Raw genomic sequence first — 24,858 nt, forward strand, 5'->3', positions numbered from 1 at the left:
TGTAAATGCAGATTTGAAGTTATGCCAATTAAATGTAGATTTCAATTTTATAGTTTCTATACATGAGCTATAAAAAAAAAATTTAACTTATAGAAACTTAGCTTATAGAAAAATTGGTTTTTAAACTTAATTTTCTACAAATATTTATTTTCCTGTATATTTTCTTATGACCTGTGAGATAACTGTAGGAGATCTGCTCTACTTTAGAGTTACTTTGGTGCGTATTGTGCATTGTATCAATATATCAATATAATTTTATCTGCCGACTAAAGGTATATTTTGTTGATTACAAGCATGTTATACAAATTTATTTTGCAGTGTTAAATGTTTTATATATAAATATATTAATTAATTAATTTTATTTTCAGTTTGTGCTTTATAATACTACTTTTGTCAGTTTACGAAATAACCTAAAGCTTTTGGTCATGTTATGCAGTATTATCGTTGATTCCATTTTTTTGACAGTTTGCATTTTATTTTTTGTTAACATTAATTTTATTAATTCAAACTTAACAATATTCACTACAGTACTTGCTGACTTGCTGAGAGTGATTTCAGTTATATTTTAACAATTTATTTCACAATTTTTTGTTACTAGATTTATTCATATACAGTATAAATAAATTCAGCTTTATGTTTGGAATTTTATATTGTATCTTTTGTTGTATTAATAATTTAAAATTTTACTTTTATTATTGTTATTTTGTATCTAATTTTAATGATAGTATTATTTTAAATAATATTGTATTTTCTTACCCTTGCAGTTTCATTGAAATATATATTGCAGACATTACCCAGTCACCCTCTGCACTTGTTCTGGATCCGCCTCTAGCATTTTCTTCTCCATTTCTTCTTGGAATTCTTTCCCTTAACATCCAACATTTTAAAAATAAATAACTATAATTGATTTTTCTTGATGTTCTTTTGACAACAGACTTTTGGATTTTAAAATTTCTTTCCCTGCCTGGATTATTTCATTAAATATATCATTCATTTTTCTATTACTTGAAATACTAATTTAGTTATAACTGGCCAGTATTCTGACCCAGAAATGTAGATATATGTATAATAAGTTGTATAGTAACATGATATAATATAATATAATAGTAACATGTATAATATGGTTTTATAGACCTAAAAACTAAAAGGCTATGGATATTATATGGTAAATCTGATAAAAAATTAAGCCGTTAGGTCTGAGGTAATTTAATTTTTCTACAACTTTAGATAAATAACTGAGGACAAGTGCAATGGACTAAAGCTATCACTTTTATCACCTGTTACTCTAATTTTCCTGCAGCATCCTCCATAGATCCTCCCTCCTGTCCATCAAAAGATGCTGCCTAATTCAAAAATACTGCAAAAAAAGCTGCCTGCTCTTATTCAGTGTTATTCCTGCAACTGTTCATGCAGTGAAAATATAATTTTATGACTATCTGTGAATGTCTTTTGGAGTAGTCTGCTGCTGCTCCTTGAATATTTTTTTCAGTCATCACTTCCAGGTTCTTTTTTTATTTGTAAAACGATTTGTGTACAATCTGTAAAAATTGCTTTTTAATCCATCCTATTTTTTCATATACTCATTGTTTATTTTATGTAGATATCATTCACATTAATTTTATTTTTGTAGGCAGGTATATGCTCTGTTTTTGCTTTAGTTTTGTATTATGATATATTGTGTTATGATTTACTTATTTACTAACTTTTCTGTTGTGATGAATTTTAACACAAATATTCAAAAGAACACTGGAGTTTTATAAAACTCATATATCATCACTTAGATTATTATTATTACAACAATTTTACAAAAATAAAGTTTTTTTGTTTAAAATTTATATTAACCAAAAAATTAAAAATAATTTTAATTTGATATTTTTCTATCTGATAATTATTACAAAATCAGTTACATTTAATTTAACATTTTGTTTTCAGTTATTTTTAAGAAAATGTAATGTCACGTGTATTTCTTATACAAGTGATTTTTTTTTAGTATGTGCAGCTCATCACACTCAAAGTGATAAATGTTTTATCATTTATTGCATTTTTTTAACCTAATCTGATTTGATTTAATTTAATCTTTGTATGTAATATACATCATTTGATTAATAAGTAATTTTTTTGTGATTGAAAAATTCTTGAGTAACTGTTACTTGATTGCATTTTTTATTATTAAATATGGTTTTGCCTTACAATATTTATTACCTAACCAGTACAGTAAAACCTACTAAAAAATCCTAATATGCATTATCAGTATATTTATTTAACTTCTATTAAATAGAAAAGTTATCAACTTTTAATTATAATTGGTGAGTATTAAAAAAAGAAAATAGTAATATATTGACCCATCATCCTATAAGTTCTGTTGTAAAACAGCAAAAAGAAGCCCACCAAATTTTATTGTTCTCATCAAAATATTTATGCAATACTTTTCTCCCCTAACATTATTTGCTTTCAGTTAATTTTCTACAAATCCACATTTTTACTTTTAATTTGATATTTCCCAGTATTAACTAATCAAAATCTTATTGAAAGAAATCTTCAGTATTACAAAGATATATTTACTATATAAAGATATAATTTTACACAAATTCTTTGGTTATAATCTTCTAATTTTAAGTTTTTCTTGGTATTTTTTATTTATTATGAGTATTAATATTGAGTATATAATATTCAAGCATCTACTCTAATAGTATAACTGGTTAAAAAAAGAACATAAGCATTTTTATTTTAAAAAAATATTTGATTTTTTTTAATAATCTAAACATGAATTATTTATTTGATATGTGATTTTTCCTTATTAATTTTTTGATATCAAAGAAACCTAGCTAAATTTATTACTTACCTTCTGGGAGGTTACCAAACTTCACGAAAGTATCCAGTGGCACCATTTGGATATAATTTCTAGTGACATCTTATGGGATATTAGTATGATTAGTATACATATTACTTAATACAAATGCATGAATTATTTTTTAGCTTCTATAAAATATTGGTCGTTTTTTATTAAGACAAAACACATAAATTAGACAATTAGAATTCTACATTAAATAGTATAAGCACAGATTGTGCTGTCTGTACTATGTCACTATTACTTACTTTTTAAACTGAAGATTTTCTTTTACCAAATTAGTTTTCTTTTTCCTATGATGTAATAATAATATTTTACTTTGTGGAACATAAAAGATGGATTTTTAATTTTATTGTAGCGCTTTTAATTTTTTTTTTTTAATGAATTTGCATTTCTTTTACTAAAACAATATTTCATTAAAAAGTCCTCAATTTTTCAATTTCTTCATTATCATGTTACTCATGATAATTTTTAATATAGAAAATAAATCTTGGTAAGTAGCAGATAAATTTTAATCAATGGTGGTAATGTCAGAAAATTATTAACTTTTTTTTAAGTAGTAAATTTAGATTCATTCATAGTTGTAATCATATACATTAATTTCTGCTCTCTTTAATATCTCAGAAAATGTAATTTGATTAAATTGTAATGTCTGCAGAAGTTATCAAGCGTTTTGAAATCTGCATTCATTTCAGCACAAAATATTGTGTCTGTACATGTATATGAACTGTAAAGTGTTTGTACATTCCTACCCATGTAGTAGAGTCTATTCAGTTTAATTGTTGTTTATTTACAGCTGCACTACTATAAAAATTACAATATCATTGATACTTTACAAAATCTAACAGTTCATTCCATTTCTGCTGAAAGATATTGACTCTTAAGAATTCATTGATTCTGTAAGAGATAACAATGGTCACCACTCTCTTAGTTAATATTAAGTAGTGACTCATACTGTGTGTTAATTATTATCACTTTTTAAAAATCATGAATTTTTGGAGAATTATACACTTACAGTAAAAATTAAAAAATTATATTATTAATTTTTTTTTTGTAACTTATTGCTTGCTAACTTATTGCCAAGTTGGCAGGACCATTTAAAATTATAGAGTTAGATTAAACTTATTGAAATCTAACTTTTGCGATTTATTCTAGTAGCTTTATTATTAAAAAAATTAATTTTTAATTGATGGTTCTCTTGAACACATTATACGACATTATGTTTTTCTCTAGAAAAACTTAATCTATGTGTATGAAGATGTTCTAACTCATATGAAAATAAGCTGCTTTTTACCCATTAATGAACTGTCCAATTTTTTTAGGAATTTTTTTTTTTTGTCTTCAGTCATTTTTAGTTTGATGCAGCTCTCCAAGATTCCCTATCTAGTGCTAGTCGTTTCATTTCGGTGTACCCCCTACATCCTACATCCCTAACAATTTGTTTTACATATTCCAAACATGGCCTGCCTACACAATTTTTTCCTTCTACCTGTCCTTCCAATATTAAAGTGACTATTCCAAGATGTCTTAGTATGTGGCCTATAAGTCTCTCTCTTCTGTTAACTATATTTTTCCAAATGCTTCTTTCTACATCTCTTTGCCGCAATACCTCTTCATTTGTCAGTTTATCCACCCATCTGATTTTTAACATTCTCCTATAGCACCACATTTCAAAAGCTTCTAATCTGTTCTTCTCAGATTGTCCAAGTTTCACTTCCAAGTTTAGGAATAATTATTCCTAAACTTGGAATAATTCCAAGTTTAGGAATTTTATTTTTTTAAATAAATTAAGAGTCTTTTGACTTAATATCAAGACAGCATTGCTACTTTGAAAAACAAAAGTATCAAGATTACTGCTTTGCCAAGTATCAAGGATCTATCTTGCATAGGGATTTACTGCTTTTTGATATCATGTTAGCAAATCCTTACTTGTTTAAAAAATAAGTTGCAGTAATAAAAATAATTAGATGGTTCATTTATATTAAATAAACAGTAAATTTTTGAGCAAACTAGAACACACACTTGCATTTTAACTTGATTTTTTTTTATACAAATTACATGATTAATTTACATTTAAAAACCAACAAAGCCCTGTGAAAGTTAATTTGCAATAATTACATTCTATCTTGAGATATTACACACAGTGCCATTGCCTTATCTTGTCAGTAGCATAATTTATTAAAAAAATAAAGTTGCCATCATAAATTATATTATACATAGGTCATTTAAAATTAAAAATGACTGATTTTATAAAATTTAGATTTTGATAACTGTATTTAATTTGCTTCCATTGATTTGATATCAAGTTGTGAACTTTTGATTTATCTTTAAAATTGAACTGTGATAAATAATTTGTGCTTAATTGACAGCTAATTCTTGTGCGATTTAATTTGATACATAAATTTTCCAAGTAGTATCTTACTACTTGGTACTTGGTAACTTGATATTTGTTATCAATTAATATTGTTACTGGCTTCTGTACTTTGTTTCAAAGCTGCATAGTTATCAAAACTTATTTATTTTCCTGATTCCAAGAGTTAGTTTTTTAAATGACTATTATCTTTAAGAATTCTGGGCCCTCAAGAAAGATTTACAGTAAAAATTGAATTTTATTTGTTAATATGTTTGTAATAAAATTGTTCTCAAATTTGTTTTTATTATATATATATATATATATATAAAATGCAAAGGTATTTCTTTGATCTACCCTGTTCCATTTTTAATTAACATTCAGATCTGTCCCACAGAACATGGGTTGTGATTATAAAGTTCATCTGTATTCCCTTTTTAGGAAGTGAATCTTTTTTTATTTATAAATATGACATTTTTCAAGTGTTTCTGAATTTTGTTCCTTTCTGTTATTCCATTTGTCTCATTCAACTCATTTTTCCTACTCACTCTTTATTTCTTATTCTTCTTATTTTTGTTGACTAAATTGATTTGTTTGTAAATATTCAATTTTTTATGTATTTTATAATGTATTGTAACTCTTTAATTTATTAATGTAAATTCATTGTGTGTTCTTTTGAGTATTTTTTTTTTTGTTTATTTTGTGTTTTTTTTTTACCTTGGATGCTAGTTTAGGTTAATGTTGTTATTTTAATGCCATGTTGTGTTATCAGAGATACCCAATACAACAGGCCCGAGCAGTCTTATTCAACAAATTCTGTCTACATTCTGTGGATCATTATGTCAGGATACACCTTTTGCACAAGCATTTGGTAAGCATATGTTTTTACAAAATGTGTTTATTCAACACATAATTCACTTTAATAAGGATGTGAAACACATGTTCTGTGTTCATTCATTTTTTTATAATTGTGTGACTTAATGTAATGTTCCTTTTTATATTTCCCACATCCTAGAAATTGTACACAGTTTATATATTTATCTGATAAAAAATGGCTTTGCAAACACATCAAGCATTTGTATGAAAATTATTGTGCTACCATACTGTTTGAATTCAGGTTTTGTTTTTTAACAATTTTATCATTTTTTTAATTATTATTTTTATTAATTCAAATTAAATATATCAGTATCATCCGATTATTTCTGTATGTATGTTTGTATACATATCCTGTGTTATATTAGCATTAAGAAGCAGATCTTTATGTAAGTTTAAAATGTAATGTTTAAATACCGTTTTAATTGAATCAGTTGCTGTTTCTGTTTAACTATTCTTCTAATAGAGGTGGGATGTTTAATAATTTGTTTCAATTCTGGAAATTTAAGGTTATCAGTCAGATATTTACTTAATCTTGGTTTTATTCTAAATAGCAACCATATTAGATCACTATTTTATTATTGTTAACAAATATAAATATGAACTTAAATGTATAAAACTGTCTCCATCCATTATAATATTAAGGACATAATATAATATTACAAGTATTTATTAAATAGTAAGCTTAGATATTTAATTATTTTCACTTTTTTTAAACATTAAAACTTGATATCTTTATTTACGTAACTTTCAGACTGAAAGAAAACTGCAAATCATCCCTATTTTATGAGCTAATTCTTAATTTATGATGTTCCTAACAAGAAATACTGATAAAAACATGTATTTGTTATTTCTGATCCATAAAGGTTAAAATTAAACTTAATAATAATCCACAACTTCTACCTACAAAAATTATTGAAATCTAACAAAAAATCATTTTATGATATAAAAAAAATTTCCTTAAATCATTAATAAATAACTGTAAGATTAAAACTTGCCATTTTTTAAATATTGATATGTCTTACATATAATTATAGATTTTTGCCTTTGCCATTTTCCCTTTTTTGCTGACCAACCCTTGTATACATGCGTGTATATTGCAAGCATCATCATTATTTTCTAATTTGTATTTTTATGTTTGTTTCTTATAATTTCTTATGTTTTTACTTATAATATTTGGTTTGTTTTATTTATATATATTTTTTCCATTAAGGGGTTCCTTACAACCCCAAATTGCTATCTCTGCTTATTCTTAAGCTTAATATAATAAGCTTAATAATTTTCTAAGCCTTACTTAGAAAATTATATTTCTATTCTGCTTTTTATAAAAAAAAATCATATTTTTCATAAAAGTGCCTTTGATATGCACTGATGTTCATGGATCTTGGGTGAAAATAACCGAAGAGGAATATTTTTAGTTTTAGTTGTGGTTTATTAAATATTAATTTTAGAATATTTTTTCTGTTTAAGTTGAATTAGTTGAGAAATATAATGATTTATATTATATTTGTGTTGATCTATAATTGCTTAGTAATAATGCATTATTTTATTTGTTGATATTATTGTGTATTGTTGATAGTAGGTAATTTGATAAAATGTGTATGGTGTAATGCCAAAAGAACCAGAAATTTTTTTTTTAATAGATTAATATCAGTTGTTCTGTATACACTTATTTTGATTTATGTGCAGTTAATTATATACATTAGATTATAATTGTATTGGTTAAATTCAATAAAATTAACTAGTAATTTTACTTTTTCAAACAAATAACTTGTGTTTTTTGATTGTGATTTAGTTACTACACTGTGTTTGCACGTTATTGTTTTATCTTAAGTAAATTGTGATGAGTTTGTATTTATGTATGATTATTACTAGTATTCTGTGGTACATTGCTTATAATTACTTACTTTGTTGACTTTACCATCAATAGTTGCATCTCAGACTGCATGTTATTTGTTTCATTTTGTTTTTCTTTGTTAATGTATACTACAAAACCGTCTTGTTTACTTCTACAATACACATAATTTTTTTTCTGGCTAAGTGTTATTTGTAATTATTGATTTTTGATCATTTAGGGGTGCCTGTACTACATATGTGCTACATTTACATATAGATGTATTATTGTAAAAAAATTAGGTTTGGATTATAACATGTTTTTTCAATGCAGTATCCAAGAATTATATGTCATAAAAGTTAGAAGTACTTCTCACTTATAATCTATTGTTAAAATAGTAAATTTCTTAATATATTTAATAGAACAATTTTTCATTTGTGAACCTAATTATGAGTAATTAGTAAATGTAGAAAAGATGTTCAAAAATTGCATTGATGCAAACTCTCAAAAGAGTATAATTAGAATAGTAATAATAATTCTTATTATTGTAGCCTAGTAATTATAATACTTTTTGAAATATTATAATAGTTTGGATAGTGTAGTTAGTTTCACTTTCATTAAAAAAAATAAAAATAAAATTTAATTGTACTCACCGAAATTTTGTATTTTATGAGTATATGATTAAATTCCCTTTTACTACATTTCAATACTAACATTTTCGCCAAAAACTTTGGTGAAAGATTGGATGATTTGGAATTTGATGACTTGGATGAAAGCACTAAAGTTGCGTGGGTTTCACTAAAAGTAGTTAAATTTTATTTAATTGGATTAAAATTCATTTTCTAGTTACATTTTATTTTCTGTAGTGTATATATAATGTTAAATTTTAGAAAAAAACAACAATTTTCCTTAAATGTGAGTTAGTCCATGCCTGCCAGATATGGATTGATGTAAAGTAGGAAATTTTCTGTTTATGAGAATTTACTAGAAATGCTTTTATTTCATTAATGATAAATAAATAGTTTAATTTTGTTTTTTCTGAGCTTTAGATTTTCACAATATTTATATAATCACTGTATGAATTTCTCGAGTCCCATATCATTTTAAACATTAACCTTTGAACCGATGTTGGTAATTCATTTGAAAAAAACAACAGAGGTAAGTAAACTGTAAACACCAATAATCTGTATAATTTTTATGAAAAAGTGTCCTTTTTTCCTTTTAAAGGATAATGTTAACTGAAATTTGTTGATGGTGTATTATTCTTAACTGAAAAATAATAATAAATATGATATATATATATATATATATATATATATTGCTATAAAATATTACTCAAAAAAAAATTATCTTACAGCTTCTTTATAAACATAAAGCTGAACTCTAATAATATAATTATTACAATAAAAAGAGAATGAAATTTGTTTTCAGAACTACCACCAGAAGGTTTTTCAAAAGATGTTTGTCGAAGTATGATTGCAATGATGGATTATGATCGATCTGGCAAACTTGGATTTGATGAGTTTAAGCATTTGTGGATAGATGTCAGAAAATGGAGGGTATGTATTTATCTTTTATTAATCTAGATTAAATAATTAATTATATGTTGTAGTCTAAAAGAAATTTGTTTCTATTTAATTTAAAATATTCACTTAGATAATTGAATAAACTGAATGATTGAGTCTGATAATTTGTATGCTTATTTGTGATAAGTTTAAAATATTATTATAACCTAATAAAATTTATAAGTATACAAAAGAAATCTAAAACAAAAAATTGGTTCCCTAAAAAAGGTACATTTCTGTTATCCCACGCAATTTTTATTTATGCAAGACCCATATAAATTTGTATAATAAGTAAATCTGAAAGTATAAATTTAATCGAACTAAACTTAACTTATGCTCGCATCGATCACTAATTTCGTTTGCTAGTCAAGGTTAGCAAGCAAAACGAGCATAGGTTAAGTTTGGTTAGATTATATAAGAAATAAATGTAAAAGTATAAATATAATTGAACCAAACTTAACCTACACTCGCTTCGCTCGCTAACCTTTGAAGCGAACGTGGGTTATGTATGATTAGATTATATTTATAATTATATTTATTTATTATATAAAGTTGGGTCATATATTATATATATGGGTCTTAAATATTAAAAAAATTGAGAGGGGAATAACAGCTAATGTACCCTAAAAAGTGTACATATAACTTACATACTACATTATCATACTTAAATTTTAGATTTACTATTTTGATAGCTACAGGTACAATTAAATCAGATCCTTAATTTTAATGATTGGTAACATTTTCACATTTCCTTTTACTCCTGGAAAATTTTGTACTGTATAGTTTTGTTCGAATAACTAACAGCTTCAGTGTAATACATCAGGTGTAATTACTCTATATATTAATTTTGCTGGTTCATATTTTGTAATAAATAAAAGACATTGTCCAGTTGATAAATAAATATTAATTTTAATTAGTTGCAATAGTCGTTACATGTCTAACATTTTAGTTTGAGTTATATTAAAAGAAGATTACATTGTTAATGAAACTGTACATGACAGAATGAAATCTAAATTTAGACTGAACAATGTATTAATAGTAATTAATACTAATATAAAATATCAGCCGATAGAATAGGCTAGCTGAATATACAAATTTATTTACTTTTACAAAAGAGTAAGAAGAACAGACAGTTTATGTATTTATAAATTCATAACTAGAAAAAGAGGGTGAGTCTTAACAAGTTTCATATAAACAAAAGTTGTTTTAATATAATTTGTATATGTAAATCTGTTTTGTTTAGTTTTATTTGAACTGCATTATTGATTTGATCAAAATATCTGCTAAATTGAATAATTTTATGAATGTTGCACTAGCTTTGGTCATTTAAATGGTGACATTTTTTCAGCTGCCAATGAACAAACAGAAAAATTATGTATGACTTTCTTTAAACATGGTTATGCTGTTTTTTTACATAACATAGTTTTTTTGTTTTTTAGGGTTTAACATTGTGGAACACTAACAGCGTGACTATTAGGTACAGAATTAGAAGCTAGTTGTCTGTTTCTTATGTACTCATATTTGATGATTGTTCTGAAACTATGTGTGAAAATATTACTTTGTTCCAATAGAAGTGGAAAGCACTTGCAGTAATGGAGTATTTTTAGGAGTTTTATGAATTATAGATTTGTTTTTTTAACTTAAATGAATCCTCTAAGTTAATGAATTTAACATTATGTAACTTGCTATTCTAGTGGCATCTCATTTTATCTATTATTACTATTATTATTAACACTTGCTTATTACAAAAAATGAAATGAAAAATGAAATTATAAAAAATGAAATCTTTTTTAACATATTTATTTATACACACAAGTGTGTATTTGCATTTTTGTGTATGAACTGAATAATTATCCTATACAAACAGTGCTATTTTTCATTGAATTGTTTTATGATTCAATACCTATTTATTGCAGATAACCTAAAATTCTGTTTATTCATGATAATTCTGTTCCAATTAATTTGTATAACCAAGGTTGTATTTCACTGAAAAATTTAATCCTAACACAAGTGCTCAATAGGTAGTAGAAATCCTTGTAGTTTGTAATGTTATTATTCTTCTTTTTATTTATATATATATATATATAACTAACAATACATTCTTATATAAATAAATAAATATATATATATATATTTATTTATTTATTTATTTATATAAGAATGTATTGTTATTATTATTGTGTTAATGAAATTAATCTTTTTAAGATTCATATTATTCTTATTCTTCTGTTCTGTTAAATTATATTTTTAATTTTATTAATATAAACCACCTAGTTCAGAATTTTGAGATAAGACATATCTTACCTTAATTTTCTCATGAAAGTACTTTCGAGGGATTCCGCATCCTCAATCATATCGAATTATTTAATTAAACTGCATATTAAAAAGTAGAAAATTAAAAATACTAAAATAAACCATGCATTACATGGTTACATTACTGTAATATTATAATGAAAATTTTGTATTAATTTATTGAATGTTTCTGTTCTGAATATTTGAATGTTTCTGTTCTGTTATTGAATATTTGAATGCTTTCTGTTCTGTTTTTATAAGACTCTCCCTCCAACACAGTCTGATGGTTTTCAAATTGAAATTTTGTTTGCAATGTATATAATATATTTAATATTTTGTCATCGAACATTATGTTAATTGTATTAAATTTACAGTGTTATATAATGGAAAAATTTTGTGTGAATATCAGTAAATATAATAAATTGTATTAGGACATTATTTAACAGTTTTAGATTATTAAACTTTTTTCTTTTTATTGTATATCACAAATTCAGTTCTCATATGGATATAATAGTTATCTGCACTGATATTTGTTTCCCTTATCATAAAAATATCAATAGTTAACATTATTTACGTTACAGTAAATATGACAATAATTTATTAATGTGGAAGATTTGAAAATTATGTTTCGTGAAGAATAATGAATTAATATATTTTTATATTATATTAATTGTTAATTAATGGGGCAGCATTAGGAATGTTTAAATATTCTTCTAAGCAATTAATGCTTAATTACTAAAATTTATGTTTAAACTGTAACTCTATGTGTGATATAGTTAAGATTCATTATAATAACTGTGATATATTTTTTTTAAGAAGTTACTATACTTATATTTATTTTTATATATACATTTTTTTTTTTTAGTCTGTTTATAGATTGTATTGCAAAGAAGAAACAGGTTACCTTAGTGCTTTTGAATTGAGACAAGCACTGAATTCAGCTGGTTATCATCTTAACAATCACATTCTTAACATACTGGTCCATCGTTATGCATCAAAGGATTGCAAGATTTCATTTGATGATTTCATTATGTGTGCTGTCAGATTGAAGTCTATGATGGGTTGGTATTTTACTATTAATTAAAGTAATATTTTCTAATTATTCAACTGTAATGTAATGATAATGTTCAGTAAAATTTATTACATAGCCCTCTTGTAATAACATAGCTGTCAGTGAATTTTGGCTTCTCATTAAAAGTACCATGGCTAAATTACTTACATGATACTACATATAATTTTTTTTAAAATTGCATTGGTGCGGTTGCTTCATGGGAAAAACAAATGTAGTAGTACTGGAAGTTCACAAGTATGTGTGTAATTATGTAATAAAAAAATCTGATGTGGACACCAATATGATTTCCTTTTACACCTATTAAATTACATATACATTTTTTTTTTTTAAATAAAAAGTACATAAAATTTTATTTCATTAATAACTTCTGATATTTTTTCATATTTTTTTATTGTTATTATTGAATTATTATTTATCGTATTTTTTTTTACAATCTGAGATTAATAATTATTAATAAATCAATAAATTTTAATTAAAAAAAAAGGAGATGAAGTCTGATCCAAACCAATGTGCCTTCCCCTTGTAAGATCCAAATATTTCATTAATTAAAATTTTATTTGGCTATAACTCTGGAACCAATGAAAACAAGTACCATTTACGATATATCGTTGAAAATCTCTCAATGAGGACTTACTACTGCAGTTAAGAAAAAGTGCAAAGTCAAAATGTTTTGGGTTTTGGACACTTTTGGTTCAGTCAATTGCAATCAGAGGGAGTGGTGCACAACTAGATGTTACAACAGTTCTAAATCCAAAATTTCAACATCCTACGGCTAATCGTTGTTAAGTTATGCAACATACATACTTATGTACATATGCACAGACTTAACACCAAAGCTAGTCAAATGGATTCAGGAATGGTCAAAATGGATATTTCTGTTGAAATTTGAAAACCAAAATTTTTCACGATCACAATACTTCCTTTATTTCGTACATGGAAGTAAAAAGAAAATGTGACTGTATTTAAAGAGGAAAAGTTCACACTTAAAAAAAGTCCGTAAACATTTTTTGTAAATGATGATTTTTAAGCTGTAAATGCAGTGGATGAAAAGCTGTGAGTAAAAATTCAGTTGATGTTGTGTAAAAGAACTTTTTTAACTTATATTAAAATTATTATAGAAATGAAGAAATGCAAAAAGGAAGACTTGAGCTATTTTTCATTTGAAAGTAATGCATTACCCATTAAGAGGTGTCATTTTGAGTTCTACAGTATTTTTCATCTATCGACATAGATATTGTTTATTAACAACCATTTAGTAGAAACATTACAATCTAATTTATGAACAATGAAAATGGAACTATGTACTCTCAACTAATGCAAAGTAATTGTAAAATTCACTATAAATTCTTGAACATTTTATGGAGATAGTTTGTAAAGTTTGTGTTGCTGAAGTAATTTTTTGCCACTGTAGCACTGTCTCCTATAGCAGTTGTAAATCTAGTTGTTAAATTGTAGAAAAATTACTAAATTTTGAGAAAAGCACTACTGTGAAAACAAGTCTGTCAATGTAGTGGCGCTAGATCACTTAAAACATTATTCCTATTGGTGAAAGTACCATTGTAAAGTCTGGTTGTTAATTCCAAGATGTTCACAACAATTTCTCAACTCATAGACTAACCTAAATTGCATTTTGCAAAAAGATCTTGGGTTACAGACTTACAAATTTCAGAAGATGCAAACAGTTGCTACCATAAGACCACACTCAACATCATGTATTAATTAATTGGCTATTGGAAATTCTGACTTTTTTTTCTGAGAAAATTATCTTTGGTGATGAGCCCACTTGCAACTGAATTGATTGATGAATAAACAGAATTCTGCGTTTGGTGGTCTAGAATAGTTATTGACCATTGTTTCTCTTTGCTGTTTGGTGTGTCTGTTGGGATAGTGCTGTGGTCATAGTGTACTTTTTCAAGAACGATAAAGGTGCTTGGTTACAATCAATGCAGAGCACCACTGGTTAATGCTCACTGGCTTCTCGTGGCCTACATTGGACAAAATGAACATGGCCAATGTGTATTTCCAGCAGCATGGTGCTACAAGCCACATGAGCTGTTGATTTTATTATTATGTTAGAAAAATCTCACATAATAACATTAAAACATAAAAAAAACATGGAGACATCAATTGATCAATTAATAATGGAGTCATCACCTTAAGAGTAGAATTTAGTCTTTTGAATTTTCCTTTGGGACTTTGTGAAGGAAGCAGTCTACGCCAATAACTCATAAAACTTTACAAGTGATTAAAAAAATATTCAAGCTGTTGTTTGTAGAATAACAGCACAGTTACGTATAATATTTATTGGACATTGTATTCCACATTTAATCATAAATTTTATTCTTTAGATTGAAATAAATTTAATGACAATTTTTCAAAATAATACAGTCAACTCCCGATTATCCGCCTTAATAACCAGGAAGAGGATCACAGGTAATCCAAAATCATAGCAAGGTTACAGTTGATCTAAAAATATTTAATAATGTGTTAAAATGACCTAATACTGTACTGTAATTCAGTATTTACATGCACTATTATATTAAGGTATAATGGTGAATAATAAAATAAAATGCTGTTCACTACATTACACTATATCTACCTGGTAAAATTAATGCAAAAATTAATGCTTTTGCTGGATCTCCAGCCATATTGGGATTTAATGTAGTGGGCACTCTGATAGTGTGAGAAAGGAGGCTTGTTTCTAGCCTCCTTTCACCTATCGCGTTGTTTCTAATGATCTTGTCTGTTTCCTGAAGAGGGTGGTTCATGATGAGTGGCAAAATGAATGGAATGTTACCATGAACAATAATAAACTTCACCCAATTAAGAACACTGTTTCACTGTGGAGCTCCTCATGCAGAGATAACAATTTAGAGGAGGTTATTATCTGTCGCTTGTGAATAGGGCACACTAGGTTCACTCACGGATATCTGATGACTCAGACAGATTAACTAGTTTGTACTCGCTCCAACTGCCGACTGACAGTGCACCACATGCTTCTGGATTGTATCTGTTATGAGGCATTGCATCACAAGTGTAAACCAGGGGCTAACATGCAGACCATTCTAGGGGATAATGAAATAGGGTGTCCATTTAAACTCAGATATTTGAATTATTGTAGTTTGTTTCAGCTATTCATGCCAATTGCCATATAGAAGTTGAACATTTTATTATTATAATTGAGATATCAAATGTGATATATGTTTATTTATTACAATAAATATATCATGTTTGGGTAATGATAACGCAGAAGTGATTTTCGCTCAAAAAAAAAACAAAAGAAAAATCCAGAAGTTTATTCAAAATATGTATTAATAATACAAATCTTCACTATCACTATTAATGTTCATAAATAGATTGTACGTACAGTAATGTATGTAATATGTAATGTAAACAAACACTTTTTTAAAATGACAGTAGTAAGAAAAAATACATAGACATTAAAAAAAATTAATAAATTGTACATTTTACTCTTTCAGATATTTTTATACCTTGTACGAAGTAAAGGGAAGTATTGTGATCGTGAAAAATTTTGTTTTCCACATTTCAGTGGAAATATCCATTATGACCATCCCTGAATCTATTTTGACTAGTTTCAGCGTGATGTCTGTATGTTGTATGTATGTGTGTATGCACATACGTATATATATATCTCGCATAACTCAAAAAACGATTAGCTGTAGGACATTGAAGTTTTGGATTTAGGACTGTTGTAACTTCTAGTTGTGCACCTCCCCTTTTGATTGCAAAAGTGTTACTTAACCAAAAGTGTCCATAAAGCCCAAAATTAAAAAAAAAATTGCATATTCTACTTTTTCTTAATTGCATAATAAGCCCTCATTGAGAGCTTCTCAACAATATATCACATAAGTGGTATTTATTTTCATTGGTTCCAGAGTTATAGCTAAATAAAATTTTAATTAATAAATATTTCGATCTTAGGGGAAGTTACATCGGTTCGAATCAAACTTCATCTTCTCTTTATTTAATTTAAATATATTAATTTATTAAGAATCATTAACCTCTCATTATAAAAAAAACTTTTACGACGAATAACAACTCAATAATAACAAAAAAAGAATATGAAAAAATATCAGAATTTTTTAATGAATTAAAATTTCATGTACTTTTCATTTTAAAAAAGTGTGTAAATGTAATTTAATAGGCCTACAAGGAAGTTACGTATTGTCCACATCAGATTTTTTAAAAATAAGGCATGATTTATTGTTATTTTAGTGACTAAAAACACTCTTAATTGAACTTCCTAGTCTGTGTAGCATAATAATATTGCATAATGAACTATTGACCTATCATGTCCACAATGAAATATAATACAGCATTATCATAACAGAATAAAGCACACATTCAAGTAGCAAATGAATGAAAGAGTAAAACCTACAAACACAAAATGATGAAAAACTCTAAATTTTTAGCTTCTTTATAAGTTTTGAAACTTTTTTTTGAGATGCATTGTGGTTAAACTGCAATGCAGTTAAACCGCTTGCAGATTATCGGGAGTTGACTGTATATGTTTTATTATTAAATTAAAATGACACCTCATAATAGAAAATCCTTGTTTACTTTTGTTCATTAACAATACTGAAAAAAGTTTTTGAAAGTTTTCTTTTTAATTTTAAATTTCATCAGTGTATGTAAAAAAAGTTAATTTATTTTTTATTTTTTTGTTAAAAATTGGTTTAAAAAATTACTCATTAGCATTACATTTTACATACTTAAATTTCAATTTAATACTGTACAAAACTAAAAATATATATAATTTAATGGTTTAACCACGTAGAATATCTTCAGGATGCTTGATGTTTGCCAATAAGTTCTGTGATACCTTAATATCTCCTGGATATAAAATTGTCCAGACCTAGTGATATCTCAAGAATATACTCACAGGATGTGCATAGGACATCCTATGGCATTCCTAGATCATAATTCCTAGAACACATTACAGATATTTGGAATCTTACTACAGATATTAGAATCACATTACTATAAGAGGTGTGTTAAAAATATATTTAACTCAAGTCTATGAAATAAAATTAGTTTACTTAACTATTGTACACACTTAAAACACACACAATTCCACCCACGTAGACCAACAGTCCTTCAATTACGGGAAAAATGTTTTGTACTCCTCTTTTGAAATGAGTACCAGCAGTGTGTTGGGTTTCTCATTACGTCCTTCTGGCTGTCAAATCCAGTTTTTTCAGCAGCATCTTCAGCTTGTCTCATAAGGAGATGTGTCTGGTTAGGAAGGGGCCTGGTAAACCTGAGTAAGTCTGTGGATGACCAAGAAATCTGTGATTAGATGTGATGAATGGGTTGATGTGTTATTGTGATTCAATTGCCATTTGCACGATTCCCACAGATGAGGTCTCTATTGCCGAACTGCATCATGAACACAATGCAGAACCTCCAGATAGCTAAGTTCATTGTTACAACTTTGGGATAACCAAAAGAATACAGTTGGCATCACTTTCACTTTGCTCTTCACTTATCTTGCATTTTTTGGTCTTGTTTGTTGAAATAGCTGAGTTTTGGTTTCTGGGATGTATGTTTACAACCAAGATACATCTCCATTTATCATAAGGAAGTTAGGATTACTGTTGATGTATTCCTGCATGTCCTGAGCAATATCAAAATGAATCTCTTTCTTTTCAAGTGAAAATAACTATTCACATAAATTTCATTGCTACTCTGTGGCATGGCCAAATTGTTTGACAAAACTGTATTTACAGAACTATTGCTAATCCAATGTCATTTAAAATTTGTCAGTTGGTCAACTGAAAATTTTTCCCCATCAAACTGACATATAAGACAATAGTACAAGTCACTCTACTTAATTTTTGCCATTTTGAAAATGGTTATGCCATTCTAGGGGGTTACACAATTTGTGCAAGCCTGTTACAAAACCAGTTGCTTCATAACTTATTTAAGCCCTTGTTTAAGAGAATTTTTGGGATAGATGTTTGCAGAATGCATCAGTGCCCCTGTTTAGTAGAATTTTTTATAAATTGAGTTGTGATCTTAGTAAAAATAAGTATTTAAATAGAAACTATACTGGTTAGACTTTGAGGGTAGAGGATGTTTGGTTCAGCATTAATAATGGCTTTGTTACTTTTATAGTAACCTGTAGAGTTGAGGATACTGTACATTTTATGGGTGTATTCCCAGTTATCATACTAGGTAATTTCCAAGTTGCATGGTAAAGCTGGACTGATTGCAGCTTGAATTTATCAAATGACTAAATGGTAAGAATTGGTGGAGGCTATTAAGATATCTAAGAGTAGCATTAAGATTGAGGAAGAAATTATTGGCTACATTTAATTTATTTGCACATAATTGTGTTATTTAGAGATCATATATCTTGATGTAAGTGATTGCATGTATGTATGTATGTGGTGGATTGGATGTGTGAATTGCTACATGTTGGTATATGTATACGTATCTGTGTCTCAGAGTGTGTTGGGAGTGAGCTTTTCTGGAGATTGTATGGTAACTGGATGATGGGGATGGATAAAATATTTGTGTATGCATGCATGTTTGCTAGTGCAGGGTTGCAGTAGCCAGTTGTTGACTGTTATGCTATGTTACAGTTCATTGTAATAGTATAGCTGTTACTGTATAATGCAGTTATTAAATTTGTTAGACCTTAGGGAGACATTCACAAAAGTACTTATTTATTTTTTATGTTTATTTCATATTTTTTGCTATCAATTTCTACCCACTTCTTTGTTGTATGTGTTTTAATAAATTTAAATAATAAGAATTATGTATTTTATTTAAGTTTATAAAAGTGTTTTATTTATCGCTTTACAAGAAATTGACTTGATATATAATGTAAATGGTGTTTATTATGGAGTTGTGAAGCACTAAAGAATGCTACAATGATAGTTGTACCAAGGTAGTTATTATTTATTGTTTGCTTTTCCAGTATTCTGTGTAGCTATTATTTTGACTTATCAGTATTGTTTGTGTTGCATGTGTGCACAGTCACAAATTTTGAAAAAAAATTATTTATATTTTAGTATTTAATGCTTTGTTTGATTACAGATCAATTCCAGGAAAGAGATCCGAACAATACAAACACTGCCACATTCACTAAAGAAGAATGGGTTGAAAGAACATTATATTCATAATCTGATCAACAGTCTCTTCTACAAACTTTAAATAGGTCATGAAATTATTTATGACCGGAAGTAAATATGTGCCTCTTTGTGAGGTTTTTGTATATGATACAAAACTTCCACTTTACTTTTGTAATAAGTTCAATTAAGATTGTTCTTGAAGTGCTTTTTTATATATATATTTATATACATTAGATTAAAATTAGCTTTTGTGGTATGACCTCAATATTACAATTACAGATGGCTAAGCTTTTATAAATAAAAAAAAAAACATTTTTTTCAGTATTCTAATATTAAAAAAAAAAAAAATGTTAAATTTTAGTAATTTTTTTTTATATATATATATATAAATAGGTTTTTTAATATGATTAATGGAATGAGCAGCATTTCACCCTGCTATACTGCTGTGAACAAAAAAGATATCTTACCCGTTCCTCCCATAATACATCCTATACACCAAAGATCTATTTCTGTTTCTCTATTCCAAAAAAATTAAAACAAATGTCATGTGTTAACTGCATGTTTGCTTTTAAGTTTACAGTATATCCTAATAATGGATTAACATGTGTGTGTTTACATTGTTTTTTGGTGGAGTTATTATGGGATAAGTGTAGGCTGCTGTCCTACACATGTTTTCAAATATGCTCAGATTAAACACATATGTGTGCATGCACACACACACACACACACACACACCTAGTAGAAAGGAGTTCATCAGCCCAACAATTGCATGAGCCTGTCTATAACTACACTAAAAGCTTATTTTTTTAGATTGGCTAAATTCACTGATTAGAAATGAATTAGTAATGAACATGTTTATAAAAAAATCAGGTTGTACAAAACCCTTCTTCATTTATATTTGTATTTCTTGTGAAACTGAAGTCTAATTGAACTTTTGTTTAATTTTTCACATCCTTTAATTTTATACATTCCTGTGTTATTAATAATGCCAAATAAATTTTATTGCCTTCAAAATGGTAAATACAGTTAGACTGTATTCTCTGTAACTTATTATAGAAGTCTTATTACTGAATGAATTCTTTACACCACTTCTTTTTTTCTGTAGTTTGTGATTAGCTCTTGTGTGTGCTGTGTTTGAATCATCTTATCAGTTTGATTGTTAATACACAGTACTTTTCACCCAACAGATTTAAAAAAAAAATGTTTAATAGCTTATATATCTTGAGTTCCATTATATATTATCTTTTTCTTAAATGCTCCAGATAAATTTTACTTTATGTTTAGAAATGTAATAAAGCATTTTCTCTTTCATTAATTATTTTTAATGCAAATATAGATTTATATTAATTACTAAATAGTTCTTTAAGGAATTTTGTACTTTTCACTATTCTTGAAGACAGATATTTTTGCCCACTTAAGACACCCTTGTTTATTAATTACAGTAAGTTTAAAAATGTTTAATTTACTATTTACTTCAATTTTCTAAAAGACTAGATAAAGATAGTTTGCTCTCCAATTCTTTAATATTGGATACTTTTTTCAAGCATTAAAATAAAAAAAATGTTTTTTTGTCCATTGTTCAAGAATTTTAGTTTTTTACCTTATTTCTACTTTCTTATTATTATTGGACAATGTTAACAAATGTACATAGATTGTATTTTTATAATGTAATTTTATATGTTATTTTATTTCTTTTTTATCTTTTGACTCTAATATTTATTATTAACCTTGTATTAGCCTTTATTATAGAACAAAATTAGCTTAGCAGTTGCTGTTATGCCTTATGCACAATTTTATGGTTTTTATGTACATTTTTATATAAATTCTGCTATCATTATCCTCAGTGGTATCTAATATTTATTTACTCTTGAAGAAATTTCACTTTTTTCATTTAATAATATATCTTCAAGCTAAAAATCAATATTTTTTATATCTGTAATTAAAATAAATTATTATATATTTTTAATTAAATCTTGTAATTTTTATCGTAACTTTGTGGAGATTTTGTATAACATACATTTTAATACAGCTGTACTTACAGTTAAACAATTAACTTTTTAAATTTAAAACTTCATTATGATTGCTGCGAGATATATGTTATTTTTTTAAATGTTTTTCTTTTTATTTTAAATACATATCTGCTTTGTGAAAAATTACTTCATAAACTTTTGATTCATGTTTAAATTGATTTATTTTCATAATATATTTAACATTTATTTTTTACTGATGTTTTATTTTTTTTTATTTACTCATCTTTATAATTATTGATGTGTTTTTAACTTTTTTTTACCTGATTTTAAACAATGTTGTAATAAACTTTTTCCAGCTTCATCCTGTGACATGCTAAATTACACCATGAAGAATAATATTCTTTGTGTTTATCTCTATTATGCTGTATATAGTTGTTTACATAATAATGTTATTAAAACTAAATGGTATTAACACTTGTAATTTTAACAGAAACAGTGTTACCGCAGCGCATCTATTAGTAGTTATTTTAAAAAAACATATAAATTTAATTATAAAACATGATAAATAATTATGAATGTTAATATAGTTACTCAATTCAAGAAATTCTTTTTGAATACTGTTACATGATTTTACTAAAAAAAAAAAATCATGTTTATAATGTAATTTAGATTGATTATTATTGCAATAACTAATTTGATTGAAATATTTTTGTTCTCATTTTAGATACTTTTTTCTTTTTCTGTTTAGCCTCTGAAACCACTGTAAGGTATTATTAGTTCAGAGGATGAATGAGGATATGTATGAATGTAAATGAAATGTAGGCTTGTACAGTCTCAGGTTGACCATTCCTCAGATGTGTGGTTAATTAAAACCCAACCACCAAAGAACACTGATATACATGATGTAATACTTAAATCCATATAAAAGTAACTGCCTTTACTAGGATTTGAACGTTAGATCTCTCGACTTCAAAATCAGCTGATTTGTGATGATGAGTTAACCACTAGACTAGGCATGGTGGGCTCATTTTAGGTACTGTATATACTATTTTTAATACATCGCTCTGTCTAAAACAAAAAGAGAAATGATTAGAGTACAGGCCATATTCTAAAACTCCAATTTGTATTCATATACGTGTATATTAATATAAAAGTATAGTATAAAATTATTATTCTCATCTCCCAGCCCATAAATATTAGAGGAGATTCAAATTTACATGCACTTAGATGATTTATCAAATAGTAAAGTACCTCAACAAATGAAACTATAAAGCAAAATGTCTTTAAAATAATTTACAGAGCTGATGATGTTTAGCTCAATTTATGTGGCTTAGTGCATATAAAGATCAGAATTTAAACAAAATATATTTTTAAAAATAAACACTAAAAATAAAAGTATTTCTGTGAGAAATGAAAGTTCTATATCTAGGCTGATCCCTGTGCAGGCGTTATTAGCCCAACTGCATCCTCTGATCTGTATGTGTATCATAATACTTTATATACTTTATTTATTTATTTCAAAATACCAACAGGCTTGGTACCCAATTACACCCAGTTTATGATAGATGAATTTTGTAGCTTATGAAAATGCAATGCCTGACCGGGATTCAAACCCAGGACATCCAGATGAAAGGCTAAGACGGTACCACTCCTCCAGAGAGATTGGATGTTGTATGTTTTCTCACAACTATTGTAAAACATTAAAATAATGAAATGTAAAATTACATTAAAATATCATGTCTCAAAGAATTTAAAATGCTATACACATACAGTGTGATTCATGTAGTATTACTGGTGCTTTCTGAGCTCATTCTATTAGTGAAAATAATGAAAAAAAGTTTCATATAAACATGGGTCCAGAAACGCTTCATTAGTGACTTACAACTAGCAAAAGATTTTGCAATTCCTAGACAAAGAATGAAATAAAACCATGTTTATATGAACTTTTCCATTTTTTTTTACTAGTAGAATGAGCTCAGAAAGTGCCAGTAACACTATGTGAATCACCCTATGTTTGAAATAACAGTATCCAAGCTTACAAAATAAAATTATATAATAAAGAAGTATTTTAAAAATAACAATATGAATTAAAACTACCACTGCACTGTATATTATATTATTTACTGTGAATGATACAGTATTACAAAAAACAGTTTTATATTTCAACCAGTTTTTCCAGCTTGCTACCAGATCCTGGGTATGCTTGTATAGGCAAATGTCATTACTGCTACCAGCTTGCCAGGCCTGCAGCTGCAAATTTTAGTATAAATGTACTGGTAAACATGTAGTCCTGAACAGACTCAGGTCAACCACTCCAGAGATGTGTGGTTAATTGAAACCCAATCACCAAAGAACACCCGTATCCAGAGTCTAGTATTCAAATCAATATAAAAGCAACTGCCTTTAAAAGGACTCAAACCTTAGAACTCTCTACTTTGAATTTGAGCTGATTTTGTGATGATGAGTTTAACCACTAGACTAACCTGTGGCAGATTAGTCTAGTTTTAATATTATTTAAACCTTTTTGTATATACGAGGTGCAACAATAAAGTAATGAGACTGATTTTTCTTTGCAAGATGTGGCAACCCTGCAACTTGCGTAGGCACACCATCTTTGACCTTGGTCTATAAGCTACTTCTAGTCCAAGCGGCACATTGATCCAACTGCTCAGTCGTGAGTTGTGCTATAATAAGTGAACAAATATTTGTATCTCTCGTCACAGAAATGAAACCGCCAAATATTGCGCAACGGTATGCCATTTCTTTTTGCATTAAATTGGGTGAAAACGCGACGACAACTTATGGTAAATTTCAGAAGGCTTTTGGAGAGGAGGTTATGTCAAGAGCTCAAGTTTTTCGGTGGCATAAAATTTTTAGTGAAGACAGAACGAATGTTGAAGATGAAGACCGCAGTGGACAACTATCAATCTCACGGACAGATGATAACTTGACCA

General features: G+C 27.0%; 1 protein-coding gene across 5 annotated transcripts in view; it reads left to right on the plus strand.

The window, feature by feature from the left end:
* LOC142320527 (calpain-B-like) overlaps nucleotides 1-22,157 on the plus strand; it is a 250,197-nt gene extending 228,040 nt beyond the window's left edge. For 4 of the 5 annotated variants that reach the window (XM_075358411.1, XM_075358415.1, XM_075358412.1 and 1 more), the window contains 4 exons: nucleotides 5,971-6,069; nucleotides 9,337-9,464; nucleotides 12,628-12,823; nucleotides 19,900-22,157. In XM_075358411.1, the coding sequence (XP_075214526.1) occupies nucleotides 5,971-6,069; nucleotides 9,337-9,464; nucleotides 12,628-12,823; nucleotides 19,900-19,985 (509 nt within the window). In that variant the 3' untranslated portion in view covers nucleotides 19,986-22,157. The remainder of the gene's footprint in view (nucleotides 1-5,970; nucleotides 6,070-9,336; nucleotides 9,465-12,627; nucleotides 12,824-19,899) is intronic. The other variant, XM_075358413.1, reaches the window with a different exon arrangement.
* Nucleotides 22,158-24,858: the final 2,701 nt, after the last annotated feature.

The sequence above is a fragment of the Lycorma delicatula genome, chromosome 2 (genome assembly GCF_047948215.1).
Source record: "Lycorma delicatula isolate Av1 chromosome 2, ASM4794821v1, whole genome shotgun sequence".
NCBI lineage: Eukaryota > Metazoa > Arthropoda > Insecta > Hemiptera > Fulgoridae > Lycorma > Lycorma delicatula.